General features: G+C 44.2%; 1 protein-coding gene across 11 annotated transcripts; it reads left to right on the top strand.

Moving 5' to 3' along the window:
* The first annotated feature begins 1,529 nt into the window (after positions 1-1,529).
* On the top strand, positions 1,530-9,666 carry LOC109874152 (monocarboxylate transporter 8). 11 transcript variants are annotated; one of them, XR_004206136.1, is made up of 8 exons: positions 1,568-2,065; positions 2,314-2,458; positions 2,620-3,085; positions 3,334-3,480; positions 5,878-6,106; positions 6,683-8,382; positions 9,135-9,232; positions 9,345-9,666. XR_004206136.1 is itself a non-coding variant. In XM_031809004.1 (7 exons), the coding sequence occupies exons 1-7, from the start codon at positions 1,714-1,716 to the stop codon at positions 8,320-8,322; spliced, it is 2,277 nt and encodes a 758-aa protein (XP_031664864.1). In that variant the 5' UTR covers positions 1,568-1,713; the 3' UTR covers positions 8,323-8,513. The 11 variants fall into 11 exon arrangements, 7 of the variants coding, with proteins under 7 accessions (XP_031664859.1, XP_031664864.1, XP_031664862.1 ...); XR_004206137.1 differs by lacking the exon at positions 9,135-9,232; XR_004206135.1 differs by having other exon boundaries at positions 9,135-9,666.
* Positions 9,667-22,307: the final 12,641 nt, after the last annotated feature.

The following is a 22,307-nucleotide window of genomic DNA, read 5'->3' as shown; positions in this document are numbered from 1 at the left end:
AAGTCAGAGTTCTGAGTTCCCAGTTGTTTTGAATGCACTGAAGTCAGAGTTCTGAGTTCCCAGTTGTCTTGAACGCACTGAAGTCAGAGTTCTGAGTTCCCAGTTGTTTTGAATGCACTGAAGTCAGAGTTCTGAGTTCCCAGTTGTTTTGAATGCACTGAAGTCAGAGTTCTGAGTTCCCAGTTGTTTTGAATGCACTGAAGTCAGAGTTCTGAGTTCCCAGTTGTTTTGAATGCACTGAAGTCAGAGTTCTGAGTTCCCAGTTGTTTTGAATGCACTGAAGTCAGAGTTCTGAGTTCCCAGTTGTTTTGAATGCAGCAATAAACAAACCATTTTTTCTACCACTGTAGTGCGTTAGCTCCCTACCGCATCACTACAAGCCTATTTGATTCGTCACATACTCTAAACACCCATGTTCTGGATAAGCCAAGCACAAAGAGGGACTAATGGAACAGTCAATGGAAAGGGGAAAGCGAAATGCCCATGAGGCCGGGCTCAGCGAGGGGAATGAGAAAGAGAGATCAGGGTCATGCATCAAAGTTACACAGTCAAATTCAATTACATGAACCCACCCTGGACTAAACCTTTTTTTGAGTATTTGTTAGTGCTGAGTGATTAACCGAAATGTTGTTATTTTGGGGGTTTTAAACAACTAATTAACCGACATCGGTTAATTATTTGAATACCATTTAGTTCATTTTTTTCTTCTGTGAGCTCAATGTGCATTTATTCATTGCAGTTTCTCAATGGATAAAGCCCAAACTGTGTGATGTAGTCGGGAGTTGTAGTTTCCAACAGGTCAATATTGTACGTTGTTTAGGGAAGAAAACATGGTAAATAACTAGATTGACCATAATCCATTGCGCGCCTACTTGTCCAGAGACAGAGAGATCTCGCAATCGAGAGGGATAGAGAAAAGTTGCTTCGCGGTATATCTCTACCTGACAATACATGATCTAAGTGATTGATAGTTGGTATTCAGCAGTCATAAAAGCCTTATTTACTTTGAAGAACTAGTAAAATAGTGATTTTGTCAGACAGCATAGACAGCAGCTCTATAGAGATGAGATGATAACTTGGAATTAAATAATAAAGTCAGTAATATACACATCTGAAATATTTTATTAAAGTAAAGTAATGTGAATAAATGATGGTTAATAAATAATAAGCCGTCATGGGCAGTCACGTCCACATGGGACTTGCATTAGGCCTAATTCTTTTATTCTGTGTTGTTACAGCATTCAACCCAGATGATGCGTAGCACGTCTAATGTCTGAAAAAACTATTGAAACTGAAGTCGAAAACTGTGATAATTTTTTAAATAATCGAACTGATACCGAACAGACCTCATAAAGCACTAATGGCTCAGCACTAATATTTGTATTGTGCTGTATTTTACTTGATTTTTGTATTTTGTCTATGAAACTGTATATGCAGGGCTCCCTTGTGAAAGAGACCCTGGTCTCAATGGTGACTCCCTGCTTAAATAAAGGTCAAATATGACCATGACCATGATGCTTCTTCATTGTGGTTAATGATTGAGCGTAACACTTGTTATCTTTACTCTTTGCTCACATCCTCTGTGATGCACATGCAACAGCATTGATTTGGTTCATTGGTTCGTGCTGGGAAGCTAAGACATCCTGCAGGGATATTAACACAATGTTGATGGGAAAATGAGAGGTCTGATAATTGGAGACAGCATCTCAGAGGATGGAGAGCCAAAAAACACAGTCTGAGAAACCTGATCCAGGCCTTTCACAGTCCTTAGGAACATATTTATCATATTACGAGCATGAAGAAATGAAAAGAGATGGCAGTCGTCCTGACAGTGAGACAGAGGAAAACAAGGACTCATCATCTCAGATTGTCTCATGTGCCCATGCAGATTCAGCTCCCGACCGGGAGTGGTTCCCAGAGGGACGGTTCGTCTGGCTTGTTGTCCTGGCAGCCATCTGGTGCAATGGATCAATCTTTGGGATTCAGAAGTCTTTTGGAATCATACATATGATGCTTGTTAAAGCTCACGAGGACTCAAATAATGAAGTTTCTCAGTTTGCAACAGGTGAGAGTAAAGTTTTGCTTGGGTACCTACAGTATTGTTCAGACAACTCTGAATAGTTGATCGATTTAAACTTTGATTTGTTTAATTTGTGCGTCTCCAAACATTGATAAAGCATGACGTCAGTGGGGCCGCTCCGCTATGCACAGATTAATGGCCATTCACAAACATACATGCACGCACACAATCCAGTTTATGATTCTCCTGCAAAATACCTAATTACTGTGTTATTGCTGTCTTACTCTCCTCAGCCTGGGTTGGTGCTCTGGCCATGGGTATGGTCTTTCTCTGCTCCCCCCTGGTCAGTATTGTCACTGATCACGTTGGCTGCAGGGTGACGGCCATTTGTGGGTCCCTTGTGGCTTTCTTGGGACTTCTGACAAGTTCATTCACCATGTAACTTAGGATGCTTCTTTCTAGCACCTTTTCTCAAATAAATTACTGTACAAATGAAAACGGGTTAATCTGAATATCCTAGTGATATATTTGAAATGTATTTTCAATAATTTTAAGTATTTTCATTATATTGCTGCTGTCACTGTGTATTTCTCTCCAAGGTCGTTAGGTTTGTGGTACTTCACCTATGGGGTTCTGTTTGGCTGTGGCTCCTCCTTTGTCTTCTTGCCTTCTCTGGTGACCCTGGGACACTACTTCCCTCAGCGCCTCGGCCTGGTCAACGGGGTGGTGATGGCAGGCAGCAGTGTTTTCTCCATAAGCCTGCCTGCCCTGCTGGAGGAGGTGGGGACACCGCTGGGCCTCAGCACCACCTTTCAGATCCTCAGTGCCCTCATGCTAATCCAGGCAGCCCTGGCATTCTCCTTCTGCTCACGCCTTTACCACAGGAATTTGTCCACTAACACGGCCCAGCTTTCATCTGCCAACCTGAGCAGTGGCTGGCAGCAGGGCCTGACACAGACCAGGAGGTACTGCAACCTGGGAGTGTTTCACCTCCCTAATTACAGGGTGTGGGCTTTTGGAGTGGCTACGGCTATGCTGGGCAACTTTGTGCCCTACATTTACCTGGTGAGTTAGCTGTGTAATTCTTTTCATTTGTATCATTTAGGACGGGATTTAATCTGAGGCGTTTTGTAGAACACGTGACATTTAAAGGTCATTTCCGATTGATCTGACATATGCACGTTTAACTTGAATGCAATCACTACGAACTTCCCATTCCCTTTTTGAACTCTGGCCTTACCTTTTGTTAATATTGATTGTTCGACGATACCTGGCCAGTGATTCAGTGTATCCTTATTGATGCCTCTTGTCAGATGAGTTTTGTGGAGGAGCAGTTTGTGGAGACGCCAGTGAAGGAGTGGGTCCTCCTGGTGTGTATCGGGGTGACCTCCTGCGTAGGACGCCTGCTGTTTGGCAGGGTGGGAGACCTGCTCCATGGGGCACACAAGATCTACCTTCAGGTAAACCACATCCAACAGAACATACACTACATGACCAAAAATAAGTATGTCGACACCTGCTTGTCAAACATCTCATTTCAAGCTCATGGGCATTAATATGGAGTTGGTCCCCCATTTGCTGCTATAACAGCTTCCACTCTTCTGGGAAGGCTTTCCTCTAGATGTTGGAAGTGGAATGCTTTCCTCTAGATGTTGGAAGTGGAATGCTTTCCTCTAGATGTTGGAAGTGGAAGGCTTTCCTCTAGATGTTGGAAGTGGAAGGCTTTCCTCTAGATGTTGGAACATTGCTGCTGGGACTTAATTCCATTCAGCAACAAGAGCATTAGTGAGGTCGGGCACTGATGTTGGGTAATTAAGCCTGGCTCGCAGTCGGCGTTCCAATTCACCCCAATTCATCCCAAAATCCAGATTCGTCGATCGCACTGCCAGATGGTGAAGCGTGATTCATCACTCCAGACAACGTGTTTCTACTTCTCCAGAGTCCAATGGCGTCGAGCTTTACACCACTCCAGCCGACAATTGGCATTGCGCATGGTGATCTTAGGCTTGTGTGCGGCTGCTCGTTCATGGAAACCCATTTCATGAAGCTCCCGGTGAACAGTTATTGTGCTGATGTTGCTTCCAGAAGCAGGTTGGAACTCGGCAGTGAGTGTTGCAACCAAGGACAGACTATTTTTTATGTGCTACGCGCTTCAGCACTCGGCTGTCCCGTTCTGTGAATTTGTGTGGCCTACCACTCGTGGCTCAGTCATTGTTGCTCCTGGACATTTCCACTTCACAATAACAGCACTTACAGTTGACTGGGGCAGCTCTAGCAGGGCAGAAATTTGACAAACTGACTTGTTGGAAAGGTGGCATCCGATGACAGTGTCACGTTCAAAGGTCACTGTCACGACTTCTGCCGAAGTCGTTGCCTCTCCTTGCTCAGCGTTCGACGTCACCGGTCTTCTAGCCATCATTGATCCATTTTTCATTTTCCATTGGTTTTGTCTTGTCTTCCCACACACCTGTTTTCAATCCCATTCATTACCTGTTATTTATTTAACCCTCTGTTTCCCCTCATGTCTTTGGTCAGAGATTCTGTCAGCGTCGTGTGTATAGGTGGCAGGGAAGTCAGGCGCAGGAGAGTCAAAATGGAGTGTAAATGGAGTCTTTTATAAATGTCCACGGAACATGCTCTAAACACTAAAAGTACAGACATGAACAAACAGGGGTACGAGGACCCGTCACGCACCAACACAACAATAAACAACACTGACAAGAAAACAATCTCTGACAAAGACATGAGGGGAAACAGAGGGTTAAATACACAACAGGTAATGAATGGGATTGAAAACAGGTGTGTGGGAAGACAAGACAAAACCAATGGAAAATGAAAAATGGATCAATGATGGCTAGAAGACCGGTCAAATGCCGAGCACCGCCCGAACAAGGAGAAGCAACGACTTCGGCAGAAGTCGTGACAGTCACTGAGCTCTTCCTTAAGGTCATTCTACTGCGCCAGTGTTTGTCTATGGAGATTGCATGGATGTGTGCTCAATTTTATACAATAGCCAAATCCACTCATTTGAAGAGGTGTGCACATGCTTTTGTATATATTGTGCATATGGATTTTCATAAAGGAAGTCAAAGAAGTAGCAGGAGTGCTTCAAGTATTCCAAAAACAACCTCAGGTACTCTTGAAGGGGAATAGTAATTGAAAAGCAAAAGGAAAGGTATAACCCCAAACAGGTGCCAAGTTGACATTCAGACACCCTGGGGAAGGCGATACACCTCTGTGTATTTTAATAATGACTTAGCCCACACTTTAAAGGCTTTATCATTTTCAGACCTGGACTTGGATTTTTTACGCCACTCAGCACCTATTTGTGTTTATCATTTTTGCTTTAGTTTTTCAAAAACATAGGACATGCGTCAAACACAAGGCCCGGGACACATTTCTATCAGCGGGGCAATGATTTGAGTGCTCCTTATTTTGTTTTAACATGTTGAAATGCTATATAGATTAATATTCTTATTTTTAGATAGTGTGTGGGTCTTTCATTAAAATGCTGTATACAGCATCATGTAGACATTATAAAGGGCCATATTTTTTCAAGGAAAATAATGTCCAGTTGTATGCACTTTCTTTTGTAAAAACAAACATAATAGGTTATGTCTGGCCCGTGAATTCCTTGTGTTTTTTTAATATGGCATGTGCGCTGATTGAGTTTGACACTCCTTGACATAGGAAGTACCGTGACTAGATAAGAGAGGAACACAGTCTTCCTCTGGATGGTGTAGCGACTGTACACTTTAGTAGTCTGAGGTTGTGCTTAGAACTAAATGTTTAACAGGATTAGAATGAAATAGTGGTGTACAAACCTCTTTAACCCCGTCCTTGTCATCATCCTCCAGGCAGGCTCCTTCATGGTGCTTGGCTTGGCGTCTATGCTGGTCCCTCTGTGTGTCAGATTTGAGGGGCTGGTTGCAGTGTGTCTACTGCTGGGGCTGTGTGACGGCTGCGTCATCACCCTCATGGCCCCTGTGACATTTGAACTGGTGGGCCCCCAGAGAGCCTCCCAGGCCATCGGCTACCTGATGGGCCTAATGGCCCTCCCCATGACCGCCGGACCCCCCCTCGCAGGTCTCACTTCCTTTCGGACAGTAATTCAAATGGCCACTAAACCACTGTGTCATTGTCTCAGATACAAATTATTACTGTTTTGATGCAAAATGTCTGTATTATCCTGTATCCCTTGTGTAACCCTTACATATCAATTGGATATACACTGACCAAAAATATGAACACAACATGTAAAGTGCTGGTCCCATGTTTCATGAGCTGATGAGTATTTCTGTCTGTAATAAAGCCCTTTTGTGGGGAAAAACTCATTCTGATTGGCTTGACCTGGCTCCCCAGTGTGGGCCTGGCTCCCCAGTGTCGGCTTTCCAAGTGAATGGGCCTCTGCACTCCCGGCTCACCCATGGCTGCATACATGTTGGCCTAATTGATTTATTTCAAATCGAATGTAACTCAGTAAAATCTTTGAAATTGTCACATGTTGCGTTTATATTTTTGTTCAGTATATATTAGTATCATCAGTACTGTATGCACATGAGCCTTATTGTAAATTGTTTAATGTTTCTGACTGTGTGAATCACCTTGAAGTGCTCCTCAATGGTGCCTCTCTGTGTGATAAGTAGTTGTGTGTCTTCACAGGGCTACTCCATGACCACTTTGGAGATTACCACATGGCCTTCTACCTGGCTGGGGTTCCTCCCATGGTCGGAGGTTTCCTACTCTTCTTTGTCCCGAATATTCATCAATGCCTGCTGGAGGGCCAGCAAGAAACCCTCTCCAGACCCAGCCCTGACCTCCAGCTATCCCCTCCTGGCTCGAACCACCAGTCCCCTCTCATCCCTGGTCACCAGCTCCCCCCAACCAGCCCTGACCTCCAGTTATCCCCCCTTGGCTCGGACCACCAGTCCCCTCCCATCCCTGGTCACCAGCTCCCCCCAACCAGCACTGACCTCCAGCTATCCCCCCGTGGCTCGGACCACCAGTCCCCTCCCATCCCTGGTCACCAGCTCCCCCCAACCAGCCCTGACCTCCAGTTATCCCCCCTTGGCTCGGACCACCAGTCCCCTCCCATCCCTGGTCACCAGCTCCCCCCAACCAGCCCTGACCTCCAGCTATCCCCCCGTGGCTCGGACCACCAGTCCCCTCCCATCCCTGGTCACCAGCTCCCCCCAACCAGCCCTGACCTCCAGTTATCCCCCCTTGGCTCGGACCACCAGTCCCCTCCCATCCCTGGTCACCAGCTCCCCCCAACCAGCACTGACCTCCAGTTATCCCCCCTTGGCTCGGACCACCAGTCCCCTCCCATCCCTGGTCACCAGCTCCCCCCAACCAGCCCTGACCTCCAGCTATCCCCCCGTGGCTCGGACCACCAGTCCCCTCCCATCCCTGGTCACCAGCTCCCCCCAACCAGCCCTGACCTCCAGCTATCCCCCCGTGGCTCGGACCACCAGTCCCCTCCCATCCCTGGTCACCAGTTCCCCCCAACCAGCACTGACCTCCAGCTATCCCCTCCTGGCTCGGACCACCAGTCCCCTCTCATCCCTGGTCACCAGCTCCCCCCAACCAGCCCTGACCTCCAGCTATCCCCCCTTGGCTCGGACCACCAGTCCCCTCCCATCCCTGGTCACCAGCTCCCCCCAACCAGCCCTGACCTCCAGTTATCCCCCCTTGGCTCGGATCACCAGTCCCCTCCCATCCCTGGTCACCAGCTCCCCTCAACCAGCCCTGACCTCCAGTTATCCCCCCTTGGCTCGGACCACCAGTCCCCTCCCATCCCTGGTCACCAGCTCCCCCCAACCAGCCCTGACCTCCAGCTATCCCCCCGTGGCTCGAACCACCAGTCCCCTCCCATCCCTGGTCACCAGCTCCCCCCAACCAGCCCTGACCTCCAGCTATCCCCTCCTGGCTCGGACCACCAGTCCCCTCTCATCCCTGGTCACCAGCTCCCCCCAACCAGCCCTGACCTCCAGCTATCCCCTCCTGGCTCACACCACCAGTCCCCTCTCATCCCTGGTCACCAGCTCCCCCCAACCAGCCCTGACCTCCAGCTATCCCCCCTTGGCTCGGACCACCAGTCCCCTCCCATCCCTGGTCACCAGCTCCCCCCAACCAGCCCTGACCTCCAGTTATCCCCCCTTGGCTCGGACCACCAGTCCCCTCCCATCCCTGGTCACCAGCTCCCCCCAACCAGCCCTGACCTCCAGTTATCCCCTCCTGGCTCGGACCACCAGTCCCCTCCCATCCCTGGTCACCAGCTGCCCCCAACCAGCCCTGACTAATCGTCCCCTCCCATCCCTGGTCATCACCATCGCTGCCAGGACTCAAGAATGTTGACAAAAGTAAGAGGCCACTGTGGTGAAGACACTGACAAGTCAGAGATCCCATAAGATGTATAATGAGTGAAGTCTTGTTCCATGATATTCCAAGGGACATTTGTTATAAACATCAATAAACCACCAGTCTAAAGTTATTGAATTCTGAATAAGCTTTGTACTCCATGACCTATTTGCATATATGCTTTTCTAACATTGTTGGCTTTAATATTTCTGAGGTAGCCACTTGTGTGAAACAACCTCACTGAGAAAGCCGTCATACCCATAGGGAGTTGGGGGGTTCACAAAGTCAAATTGATTCATACATGATATCAAATGGATTCACACATGATATTTTAAATACTATTAACATGGACCATCAAGCTATTTTAGTATATATCGTATATATCAGAAACAAATGTGGAAAAATAATTTTAGGAATCTATTAAATATGGCCTTTTGCCATTATCTCAATAAAGTTTATAGCACAAATATACTATATGTCAAATCAGGTAATGCCAAATTTCAGTCTGAAGGAAATATATTCTTTGGAGTGATTGAAATGCATCAGTGTGGTCCTCTGTAGTTCACTTGATAGAGCATACATGCTTGCAATACCAGGATAGTGGGTTAAATTCCCAGGTTCATGAGTGTTAGCTTTCAGTAATTGGTGTCACAACTGCTCCTGCTACGCCCTCTGGTGTTTATCCGGTGTCTACTTGACCTGCAGTTACACTCTCTTTCTCTCCCTCTCTGTGTGATTGTGTGGTTGGAGACAGGTGTGCTGGAGTCGGAGCAGATCCGAACCAGCTTCAACTCATTCCATAATCAAGACCTCTACAAATACTCAGTCCTGCCAGTTCCACTCTGCCAGATTGTAATCTCTGCTCAGTCAGCTCATGATTCTAGCCATAAATATGATTATTCAAGATCCTGTTACGCTGCTGTGCCTGTTTCCCTGCCTGACACTGTTTATCCTCTCATTGTAGTTACCGCTCTGTCTCTGGCTCCTGCTCCACATCTCACCACCCAACTACCTTACTCTGGATTTTACTCACCACCACTACCTTGGATTCCCCTCAGGACCTGTTCACCCTGTTCTACTCAGCTAACTTCAACCTCAGTCTCCACATCTGGTTTTCTGCAACTCATCCGAGCTTCCCCGGATCTGCACTCCATATCTCTCTGTGCAACAAATATTTTGATTCATTCATCCCTGTTTCCTCATCTGAGTCTGCTTTTGGGTTCCCCTGTGTCCCTCCGCTTAACAATTGGTTCTCCAACCATTCAAAAGCTAGAGCCAAATTCGAAGGAATATTTTTTTTCTAGATGCACTAAATATACACTACCGTTCAAACGTTTGGGGTCACTTAGAAATGTCCTTGTTTTTGAAAGAAAAGCTCATTTTCTTTGGTCCATTAAAATAACATCATTGATAAAAAAAACTGTGTAGACATTGTTAATATTGTAAATTACTTTTGTAGCTGGAAACGGTTGACTTTTTAATGGAATATATATATATAATAATCAGCAGTTCCAATGGTGTGCCTGCAAGTGTACAGAGGCCCATTATCAGCAACCTACCTGGTTAAATAAAGGTTAAATAAAAAAATATTAATATGGGTAGATACTGTATGTTTCAATGATTCTATTGTTATGGTGTCTGCACTGGAAGATTAACATAATTGTGACATCATAACAGTAAACACATTCCATTCCATGAGGGCGGTAGTCTCTCATCCTGTTCTTATTTGCTATCAGTGTGTTTCTTTGGTTTTGAAATGCTGATGGACAATTATTAAACAATAGAGGGAGAAAGACACAGGCTATATGAGGGCATATGTGATCAGATCAAATGTAGCGGCATGGATCTTTAAGTGGTCATTATCCCTTCACTAACACATGGATGTGACTGAAGAACAGACAATAGTGGACCAACAAACGTCTGGACATCCATTAGACTCGCATACGCCACGCATACTGGCGCTATTCCAGGAGGCACCCTGTCCTCAAGACACCTCAGGCATGAGTACCAGTGGGAACAGGTATGCAACAGCGTCCAAATGGTTTGCTTCAGACATCTTCATCATCTTTGTGGTGGTTCTGTTACTCGTCCTCCTGGTGCTGGGAGCAGTGTGCTGCTGGTTCGTCAGACGCAATAGAACCCAGAGGGCTACAGCAATGTAAGAGAGGATCAAAGTCTGGTCACAATGACGTGGAGGCATTTTTTCAAAATCGACCATATGTGAGCATGCATATAGGTTAACATAGTCTGTCTGACGTTTTGCAGGAAATTGACTGAAATAGAAATCATCTCAGCAGGTGATGGACTAGAGAGAGAAACCCAGGCCAAATTCACCCTGAAGATCAGGACTGATCAGAGTCATGCCACTCAGCTGGTGGAGATGCTTGTGGGGCGTGTCCGTCGCTTGGAGGGTGCTGGCCCAAATACCCCACTGCCACCCCTTACTTCAGTCACATTACCCACTGTGGTGTCACCCACTGATAGGATGGCATCCCCTGTACCTGCACCACTTCCTGTACCCACTGAGAATATGCCCGACAACCAAAGTGTGTCCCAGCCCACACTCCGGACAACTGTGCCCATGCCTAAGACAAGTCCCCTTCCATACTACCTTGATGCTCCCAACAGACCACTGCCCTCTGAGTTTTGTGTCGCAGATGAGGGGGGGAAGGATGAAAATGAAGATGAATCTGAATATGAATATGAGGATGAGGATGATGCTTCTGAGTACTCCAGCATCACCGATTAACCTGATTCATCTTGAGAGGGCAGTCTCAGACCCAAATAAAACTAAAAACCATAATCCATTATAAATTAAAGTAAAATAAAGAACTAAACTTCAAATGAATCTGAGGAATGGGGTGATACGTTGACTCTTTTGGATATTGTAATATTATTAGGAAGATGGATATAGGCTCCTTGTAGCTTAGCTAATTGAAGTTGAAGTTTTAATAGAATGCAAGCCATAGCCTACCATACCTCAAGTACCTTGAAGAAAAAATAAAATATGTATACAGTATACTGTAGATTGCACAATCGTTTCCTATTAGATTGGCTGTGGGACAGGTGCTTCCTGATCACCAGAGAAGTCTGAAAGCTCCACAGCTCCGTTCAACCGTCCTCCCTGTCATGCAGTCAGTGTCCCCTGTTACCAAAGCCACATTCATAACTCTGTTTCTCTTTGCCATCCTGCTCCTCCTATACGTCATGCTCTGGTATATATGCCGAGACGTCAACAATGACTACATCTAAAAAAAAATGAAGGTCACTTATCGAAATTACTGAATTCCCAAGTTAAGAGAAGGGCATTGACCGAACTGCTATCATTCAAGCGGTGCTTGTTTATTACGCATCACAGAAATGGCATCTGTTGGACAGTGCCATTTCGTCAAATTCCTTTTTATGTCTTTGATTTTCATCCAACAAATGATCCAAATGATGCTACCAGACCTTTTCCATTGTGTGCTTAGCTTAGGCAGCTTAGGCTATGTTGCATCTACCAAATGCCATTGTACTGTAGCCTACTACCTATCAGATCAATGTGGTAAGTTAATCGTTTGACATTTCCGTATTAAGTTCAATATTTTTTATTAAATAATCTCTCTTTTGTTCTGTCATTTTGAAGCTGAACCATTCAGAATGTCAAAAGAGGACAGCAATAAAAGGCTGTATGAGTTTATCCATAAAGATGTACATTCCTGTATCAAAATATTGCCTCTTTGTTGTATTTCATCCCACTCTGTAAAATGTAGATAAGAAACATATATAAAATTGGTTACTTGAGGAACCCCTTTGAAAAGGGTCTTCAAGGAACCCCTGTGTAAAGGGTCTTCAAGGAACCCCTGTGTAAAGGGTCTTCAAGGAACCCCTGTGTAAAGGGTCTTCAAGGAACCCCTTTGAAAAGGGTCTTCAAGGAACCCCTGTGTAAAGGCTTAAACCGGAACCTTTTTGTGATGGGAGGGTTACATTTGAACCTTTTTAATAATATATTATAGCGCTGGCAGCCTATCAGATTGGAGGTGTGGCTTATTGGAGCCCTGGCATTCAAATGGTTATTTTTGGTTATCCATTGGCGTAAATGTCCAGTTCATCATGTTAAGTTTGTACAGACACTATTTAATAATAAGGACCTTTAAAGAGCGCAGACAGCCGCTTGTCATTCAAGTTTGTACACTGAAATGAACATTTCCCCTGAATACCTATGCATATGACATATTCTAATATAATATAAATAATTATAACATTGCTGATTACATACAGAGGTTATTCAGGATTTTCATAGGCTCTTGAGGAACTCATACACCTCTGTTAGCCTCATTGCAGCTAAAAACTCTCAATGTTCAACCTTAACATGTGATGACAACACAACAGAACAGGAATGACATTTACTATGAGTGGCCCAAAAGATACATATCTCAAAGCCACGCCGCTACTAAGCCAGGAACCCGTTGTTACATCGAACCATTAAAGGCTCCTCCAAGAACCCCTCAACTAACCGAAGGTGCAAATATGAACCATTGACTAGCAATGTTTCCTTGAGGAACTCCAGGGGTTCCTTGAGGATATCCAGGGTTCCCCGCGTCACCACTAATTCTAAGAGTGTAGTCATCATGTTCTGTCCCCCTACAGATGCAGATCCAGCGACAGGTGAGGAGGACCCCAGGCCTACAGACAGACCCATGGAATAAAAGAGCCTTGTTCAACCATTACCAGTTCCAGTTTTGGGCTCTGTGCCGAGGATTGGACAGACTTTCCCGGTCAAACTGCAACGTGCTCGGACAGTGTGGTAAAATATGCTTGGAGGTCACATATAAGAGGAAGAGGAAGATGGCAGACAGCTGATTCACTGCCAAGTGTAAACAACCAGGGAAGAGGATGATGTCATAATCTGTCCACCAGCAGGAGGCTTTAAATTATAACCTGAATATACTGTTATAAATACTCTGCTGTTTACTACATGTGTGATACTTACTTTGTGACGGTGATATTGGGATTAGGAAATTATAAAATGTTGAGTTTAATGTTATTGTAGGTGTCTACTGTTTTATTTGGCAGGTTATGCAGTCATATATGATACTATGGATCCTATACCTCCTTTACATAGCTTGAGTTTACATAAACACGAATGATGATGGCTCTTTACTTGAAGCACCGTATAGTGTTATATTGCCTTACTGTACAAACATCCAAACGACACACTCCTCTTTCTTGAGTATTGAAACTGGACATGTGGTCAAGGTGTTACGTATTTATCAGGACTTATTAATATGCGTATACAGTATAATTCCCAGAGCAGATGTCTGTATGTATTAAATATTTTACTGATGGCTCTGCACAGATGAGTCATTTAAACTGCAGCTTTAACCTCTAGTTAACTGCAGCTTTAACCTCTATTGGTCTGTACTGTTCTTGAATCCTGTGGAGAGAAACCCACAGAGACAGTGGGGATTTGAGAGTCTACACACACCCACACACACACGCACGCACGCTCGCACGCACGCACGCACACACACGCTCACACACACGCTCACACACACGCTCACACACACGCTCACACACACGCTCACACACACACACACACACACACACACACACACACACACACACACACACACACACACACACACACACACACACACACACACACAGTAGTCTCCTGGCTAGGTGGAATAAATAGCTCAGTGTTGCAGCTCTCCATGGCTTTATATTCCTAATGGGGTTTCTTCAGAGTAAAAATGGACCTATTAAAATGTACTCTGTAAAAATACTTCTCTCTGGGGCAGGTGGCCAGCCAATACCTGCTGCACAGAGGCACTAATAGACCTACCATGACACAGTTTCTGTCCGAACAGACTCCAGGTGATACATTTTACAGACTCAAGTTAACATTCAGTCCAGATTCAATCAACATCTGTAATAAAGATGTTATATAATCTCTGATTCATTTGTGATAGTTTTATGATGTAATGTTTTATTTTATTAGGATCTCCATTAGCTGTTGCAAAAGCAGCAGCTACTCTTTCTGGGGTCCACACAAAACATGAGACATTACATTATACAGAGCAATAATAGACAAGAACAGCAGAACTACATACATTTAAAACAAATATAAAGGTCCTGTACTGACAAAACACTGAAGACACTGAAGACTCTAGTCCTACATTCTGTCACATTTAGCAATTTCATGCTTGCATACATAATCAGTTGACATATACATACAAGTTATTTAGGTCAGATAGGGGAGGTGTTCGTTTATTCGTTTTTTAAAGCTAATGTTGCTATTTGCTTGGATAATTTGAGATGGAAGGGAGTTCTGTAACCATGGCTCTATGATATACTGTGCATTGCCTTAAATGTGTTTGGGTCACCCCTACAAAGGGGTGAGAATGTGACATACAACACCTCTAGATGGCGATATAGTGTTATCACTTTGATATGCACATAAACATGTTTTCAACAATATCCTGTCCACTACTAGAAGTGAATTACTTGATGTTGGAACTGAACATCTAAAATCAGCAAAAAATACTGCACACTACAATATACACTTACAAGTATCCATTATAGCGACGTTTAACCCATTGAGACCTAATGAAGGGTCAAAACCTTCTAGACACACCAGGGAGCATTTATTCTAGTGTGCAGAGGTGTCTTTTTTGCTGAGGGAAATTTGTGCACAGCACCATTTGATTACAGCACCTGCTCAAAACCTTTGGCAACTATTTTTCATACTGATAACAGCTTAAACTGTTTGTGCAGAGCACAAAAAAATGGTTACAACCCATTTTGGGGCTATACAGCACCCTATTTAATGGTTTCTCAATCTGAAAGGTTATTTTTAGATCCCTTGAAGAACCATCGTTTCTTATTCTGATTAGCCATATGACATTGTGACAATCCCATAGGTGTTACTATTGTCTTAATAGACATGTTGAATCAGTTGTGCTAGCTCTGGAGCAGCTGGGGGTCCTTGAGGAGAAAATGGAGAACTACTGATTTAGTCCACTGTTCTCAATTGACACAAGGCCATAAATGAGTCTTTCACAAGACACAGTTATTGGATAGAGTCATATTTAACATGTAAAGGCATAACACAACTGATGACATAAACTGGAATGGACATAAACTGGACATAAACTCTTACTCATGTTTGCGCAATAAGAGCGGTGTGCAAACCCCGCCCCAAAATATTTGAATGAGCCGCCGCCCCTGCATTTTGTTTATCACTTAAAAAGCAAAGACCCATTGAAGGGCTCAAAGGGTTCTTTGAGTCATGATGGTTCCACATAGAACCATCACCCTTCCCAAAGAACCCTCTTTTCTAATTGTGAATCTGTCCAGGACTGGAGGACAGGAACACATGCTGGTCTACTCTCCCCAGGTTACATGATAAAGACTGGAGGATAGGAACACATGCTGGTCTACTCTCACCAGGTTACATGATAAAGACTGGAGGACAGGAACACACTGGTCTACTCTCACCAGGTGACATGATAAAGACTGGAGGACAGGAACACATGTTGGTCTACTATCACCAGGTTACATGATAAAGACTGGAGGACAGGAACACACACTGGTCTACTATCACCAGGTTACATGATAAAGACTGGAGGACAGGAACACATGCTGGTCTACTCTCACCAGGTTACATGATAAAGACTGGAGGACAGGAACACACACTGGTCTACTCTCACCAGGTTACATGATAAAGACTGGAGGACAGGAACACATACTGGTCTACTCTCACCAGGTTACATGATAAAGACTGGAGGACAGGAACACATGTTGGTCTACTCTCACCAGGTTACATGATAAAGACTGGAGGACAGGAACACATGCTGATCTACTCTCACCAGGTTACATGATAAAGACTGGAGGACAGGAACACATGCTGGTCTACTCTCACCAGGTTACATGATAAAGACTGGAGGACAGGAACACATGCTGATCTACTCTCACCAGGTTACATGATAAAGACTGGAGGACAAGAACACATACTGGTCTACTCTCACCAGGTTACATGATAAAGACTGGAGGACAGGAACACACACTGGTCTACTCTCACCAGGTTACATGATAAAGACTGGAGGATAGGAACACATGCTGGTCTACTCTCACCAGGTTACATGATAAAGACTGGAGGACAGGAACACACACTGGTCTACTCTCACCAGGTTACATGATAAAGACTGGAGGACAGGAACACATACTGGTCTACTCTCACCAGGTTACATGATAAAGACTGGAGGACAGGAACACATGTTGGTCTACTCTCACCAGGTTACATGATAAAGACTGGAGGACAGGAACACATGCTGGTCTACTCTCACCAGGTTACATGATAAAGACTGGAGGACAGGAACACACGCTGGTCTACTCTCACCAGGTTACATGATAAAGACTGGAGGATAGGAACACATGCTTGTCTACTCTCACCAGGTTACATGATAAAGACTGGAGGACAGGAACACATACTGGTCTACTATCACCAGGTTACATGATAAAGACTGGAGGACAGGTACACATGTTGGTCTACTCTCACCAGGTTACGTGATAAAGACTGGAGGACAGGAACACATGCTGGTCTACTCTCACCAGGTTACATGATAAAGACTGGAGGACAGGAACACATGCTGGTCTACTCTCACCAGGTTACATGATAAAGACTGGAGGACAAGAACACATACTGGTCTACTCTCACCAGGTTACATGATAAAGACTGGAGGACAGGAACACATGCTGGTCTACTCTCACCAGGTTACATGATAAAGACTGGAGGACAGGAACACATGCTGGTCTACTCTCACCAGGTTACATGATAAAGACTGGAGGACAGGAACACATACTGGTCTACTCTCACCAGGTTACATGAGTAAAAGTGAAACTCTAATATCCCCCTTTTCTATAACCTCTCAGCCCAGTGAGGACCCAGTGAGGACCCAGTGAGAATACTGCCGTTCTGTTGTCACTCATGGAACACTTCTCTACTAATTAATCACAAACCGCCAGAGACAGAGGACAGCTACTGCTGATGAAGCATATGGGCGTGTGCACAGGCACGCACGCACACACACACACACACACACACACGCACACACACACACTCAGTTTGAGAGCTCAGGGAACAAGGCATTGATGTGACAAGTCTGCAGAGGAAAACAGAGCTTGCGCCTCAGGGATGTGTCAGAATGTGTCAGACTGGCTCACACACTCAGACATACACGTGGACACACACCCCAAGTCTGATGTGTTTCATTGGCGCATAACGAGTACCAATAGATATGCAGCTGGTATGATAGTATTATGTAGCTATTGTAAACTGGTAGATGCTGTTTCCTCTATTACATCAGAGGAAACAAATGATTGAGACAAACAATCAGTTTGGGAGCTAAAGCCCTGACTCGCACAGCTTAGTTCACAAGGAGCTAAAGTCTTGACTCGCACAGCTTAGTTCACAAGGCATTCAGCATTGATGAATAACTTGTGACTAATTCTCAGACTTAATGACTGAAACATTTAGTTCAGTCAGAAGACAATACACTGGAAAATGCTCGGTCTCCAGGGGACTCTAGCACCAGTAGCGGTGCATGGGTAAACTGCCCGGTCTCCAGGGGGCGCGAGCACCAGGGTCAGCGCACTCTCAAATTATGTTTTTGCCATCATTGTAAGCCTGCCACACACACACACACTATATGATACATTTATTAAATATAAGAATGATGAGAGTTTTTGTCACAACCTGGCTCGTGGGAAGTGACAAAGAGCTCTTATAGGACCAGGGCACAAATAATAATATAATAATAATCAATAATTTTGCTCTTTATTTAGCTCACCACAGGTTAATGAGAAGGGTGCATGTGCTTGAAAGGATGCACATAACTCTGCAATGTTGGGTTGTATTGGAGAGAGTCTCTGTCTTAAATCATCTTCCACACACAGTCTGTGCCTGTATTTCGTTTTCATGCTAGTGAGGGCCGCGAATCCACTCTCACATAGGTATGTGGTTGCAAAGGGCATCAGTGTCTTAACAGCGCGATTTGCCAAGGCAAGAAACTCTGAGCGCAGCCCTATCTGTCAGTGGCTTCTGATTAAATTCAATTTTCAAAGAACCGCTTGTTGCATTTTCGAAAAGGCTCTCTTGTTAAGATATCGGTAAGTGGACTGGAGGCAGGGCATGAAAGGGATAACGAATCCAGTTGTTTGTGTCGTCCGTTTCTGGAAAGTACCTGCGGAATTGTGCACCCAGCTAACTCAGGTGCTTCGCTATATCACATTTGACATTGTCCGTAAGCTTGAGTTCATTTGCACACAAAAAATAATATAATGATGGAAAGACCTGTGTTTTCCTTGTTAATGCAGACAGAAAAGAGCTCCAACTTCTTAATGAGAGCCTCAATGTTGTCCCACACATGTAATATAGTTGCAGAGAGTCCCTGTAATACTAGATTCAGATCATTCAGGTGAGAAAAAATATCACCCAGACAGATCGTGTGAGAAACTCATCATCATGCAAGCGGTCATACAAGTGAAAATAATGGTCGGTAAAGAAAACTTTAAGCTCGTCTCTCAATTTAAAAAAGCATGTCAATACCTTGCCCCTTGATAACCAGCGCACTTCTTTCTGTATGTTGTAAAAGTGTTACATGCCAATGTCATTTTATAGTGCAGAAAATACGAGAGTTCAGGGACCTTTCTTTAACAAAGTTAACCATTTTCACTGTAGTGTCCAAAACGTCTTTCAAGCTGTCAGGCATTCCCTTGGCAGCAAGAGCCTCTCGGTGGATGCTGCAGTGTACCCAAGTGACGTCGGGAGCAACTGCTTGCATGCACATTACCACTCCACTATGTCTCCCTGTTATGGCTTTTGCGCCATCAGAACAGATACCAACACATCTTTACCACCAAAGTCCATTTGTTGTCACAAAGCTGTCCAGTACTTTAAAATATCCTCTCATGTTGTCCTGGTTTCCAGTGGTTTGCAGAAGAGGATGTCTAATTGACCCCCCATAAATGTAAAGGACATATACCAGGAGCTGTGCGAGGGCCGCCACATCTGTTGACTCCTCAGCTGTAACGCATATAATTCACTGGCTTGTATGCAAAGCAGTAATTGTTTCTAAACATCTCCTGCCATGTCACTGATGCGTCGTGAAACAGTGTTGTTTGATGAAGACATTGTCTGTATAGTTTTTGGGGCATTTCTCCCAGCATTGTCCCAGCTATATCCGCAGCAGCAGGAAGACTTAAGTCCTCCACAATAGTATGTGGCTTGCTTGTCCTAGCCACTCAGTAGCTCACCATATAAGACACATCTAGACCCTTCTTATTAATGATATCTGTTGCTTTTATACATGTCTTACTATTTGAAAGTCGTCTTTATTCTCACTCAAAAAACTCCTGTGGCTTATTTTTCAAATTGTCATGTTTCGTTTCTAAATGTCTGCGCAAGATTGAAAGGTTTCCCGCGAGAGAGTAACGGTTAATGTGACTGGATGTTACTTATTTGACTAGGCTACCTGTATTTGACATTGTGTTGTTATTTCGCTGAACACTAGATGGTTTAATTTTATTTTTGCCAGTGAAACGAGGCAAAAACTCACCCAAATGCATGACACACCCTGACCTTAGAGATCCTTTTTATGCCTCTATTTGGTTTGGTCAGGGTGTGATTTGGGGTGGGTATTCTATGTTCTATTATTTGTATTTCTATGATTGGCCATGTAGGGTTCTCAATCGGGGACAGCTGTCTATCGTTGTCTCTGATTGAGAACCATACTTAGGTAGCCCTTTTTCCCACCTGTCTTTGTGGGAGGTTGACTTTGTTTATGGCACATAGCCTTTAGCGTCACTGTTTGTTTTGTAGTGTTTATTGTTTTGTTCGGCGTCTTTTCTAATAAAATGAATATGTACGCTCACCACGCTGCACCTTGGTCTCCTTCCAACGACGGCCCTGACAGTATAGCCCCGTTGGAAAATATAAACGGACTGTTTGAAAATGTTCCATTTTTTAAAATGTGAATCACATTTTTATTTGGCGTAGAGTTTGGGAATACCTGGTAGAGCAATAAAAACAATGAAGGCTATTAGAATACCTATTTGACCTATTTTATATAATGTGTGTCCCTCAGTTGTATGTCTTTGGAGTTTCCACCTTGAAAATCACTTTCAGTAATACAAAGTTATACAAGGACCTTTTCCTCCAGTGGAAAACTAGGGAGGGGTTTATGTTAAAGAAAATGATTAGCTAATCAAATATAATTTGTCATAGATTTCAGCATTCCATTGATAATTTGGTGGTTAAATCAAAAGTGTAACCTGTTTTTTAAATGAAGGGAAATAACATTGTGAACAAAATGATGAATCATATTGCTTTAGTAAATTATTTTTAAAGAGTTGATGACCATAGATTTGTGCATTTGTGCATTCCATTTAAAAAATCCTCATTTACCTAAAATGTATAATTGGTGTTACCAACATTATTGGTGGTCAGACTGTGAAACGGGATCATTGCTCCAATGACCTCAATGCTGTGGGATGCTCTACCTGCCATAATGAGAGAGATTGTAAAGTAAACAAAACAACGGTGGCAGTAAACATGTCATTTAGCTCCATACAGTTTATGGATTGTTGTTTACGGTGTTGAATAATGACAGTGTTTGTGCCAACTTTTATTGTCTATTCATAAATGGGTGTATGCATGGTCAAATAAATGCAGGCTAAAGACAAGGCCATGCCTTTGCTACCAAACCCAATATGTCATGAGCTACAGATAACTTAGACTCCTCAGTTACAACCGAGGATACACCTTAGTGTAACACAGCTGCATACCTGTCATTCTATAGAAGCCCCCCCATGTAGAGTATATGTACCCAATACACCACACCACGTGACCATGAACCCCTAACCAACAAGCTGTAGTCCATGAATTCTTGAAAAGTCATTTCTAAAAATATATAAAAAAATATCAACTTTGGCCCTAGAACAGCCACTTCAGTAACTATCAGAGAGGCTAAGGATCCATTTGACCTAACACCTTCCAGGCTCCTATAAGAAGCTGCTGACAGCTTGGGGACAGAGGCCGACACCGTGGAAAGACGTATCCTACAAGAGCATCCTCACACAGGAAAATGGGCCTTTTTATCACAGGCGCAATAAAAAATAGTTAGTTGGTGTTGAGGATGGAAACCCCATTCAAGGCAGGGAGTCCCAGCTGCTGCAATGTGCTCTGCTGGCCAGGGAGAGGAGAGGAGGGAGCACATGGCACAGGAAGGAGGCACCAGGTGGGCTGACTCTCCACCTGACACCTGAGAGTTAGTGGTTGAGGAGGAACAGCTGAGTACTGGGGGGCACCTCCTCTGGTTCCTACTCTACTGAACACACAGTCAGTCACACAGCAACCCTGCTAGGACCCCAGACACAACATGAGTCTCATTACTGAGAGGGAGAGTGGCTCAAGACCTCCCTCGCTGAGAAAGCCATCATTTTTCTTTCAAAAATATATAAAAATATCAAGGCAAATTTGATCACAGTCCTCAGTATCCCGGGGAATTGAAACCAGATGAGATGGGCTGAACTGAAACAGCATCCATTTCCCTCTCTGCCTTAAAAACACATCCTGCAGGGAAGACAGTCTGGAGTCACAGAGGGGTAACAGCAACCGTGATGTTTGTTTTGAGGAACTAATAAACAGGTCATTTAAAACAGCCCCTGAACAGATAGCTTGATTTCACGTAATCAAGCTATCTGTTCAGGGGGCTGTTTTAAATGACTTGTTTATTTAACCCTGAGCTTCTGTGGAATATACAGGAGGAAATGGGATTATATGGAACAGTAGTTACAAGTGTTTAAAGGAATGCAGGGAGGAAAAGAGAAGAGGGTTGGACTGAATCTAGTAGAATGACTTTGACTTGTTTTGTTTTACCCAAAT

The sequence above is a fragment of the Oncorhynchus kisutch genome, linkage group LG29 (genome assembly GCF_002021735.2).
Source record: "Oncorhynchus kisutch isolate 150728-3 linkage group LG29, Okis_V2, whole genome shotgun sequence".
Taxonomy (NCBI): Eukaryota; Metazoa; Chordata; class Actinopteri; order Salmoniformes; family Salmonidae; genus Oncorhynchus; species Oncorhynchus kisutch.
This window is presented reverse-complemented; position numbering and strand designations above follow the sequence as displayed.

Bases quoted from the DNA above. Each gene is read 5' to 3' on its own strand.
- LOC109874152 (XM_031808999.1), top strand. From the start codon at position 1,714: ATGGAGAGCCAAAAAACACAGTCTGAGAAACCTGATCCAGGCCTTTCA. The intron at 3,086-3,333 runs GTGAGTTAGCTG...GCCTCTTGTCAG, and splicing joins TTGTGCCCTACATTTACCTG to ATGAGTTTTGTGGAGGAGCA. The intron at 3,481-5,877 runs GTAAACCACATC...ATCATCCTCCAG, and splicing joins CACACAAGATCTACCTTCAG to GCAGGCTCCTTCATGGTGCT.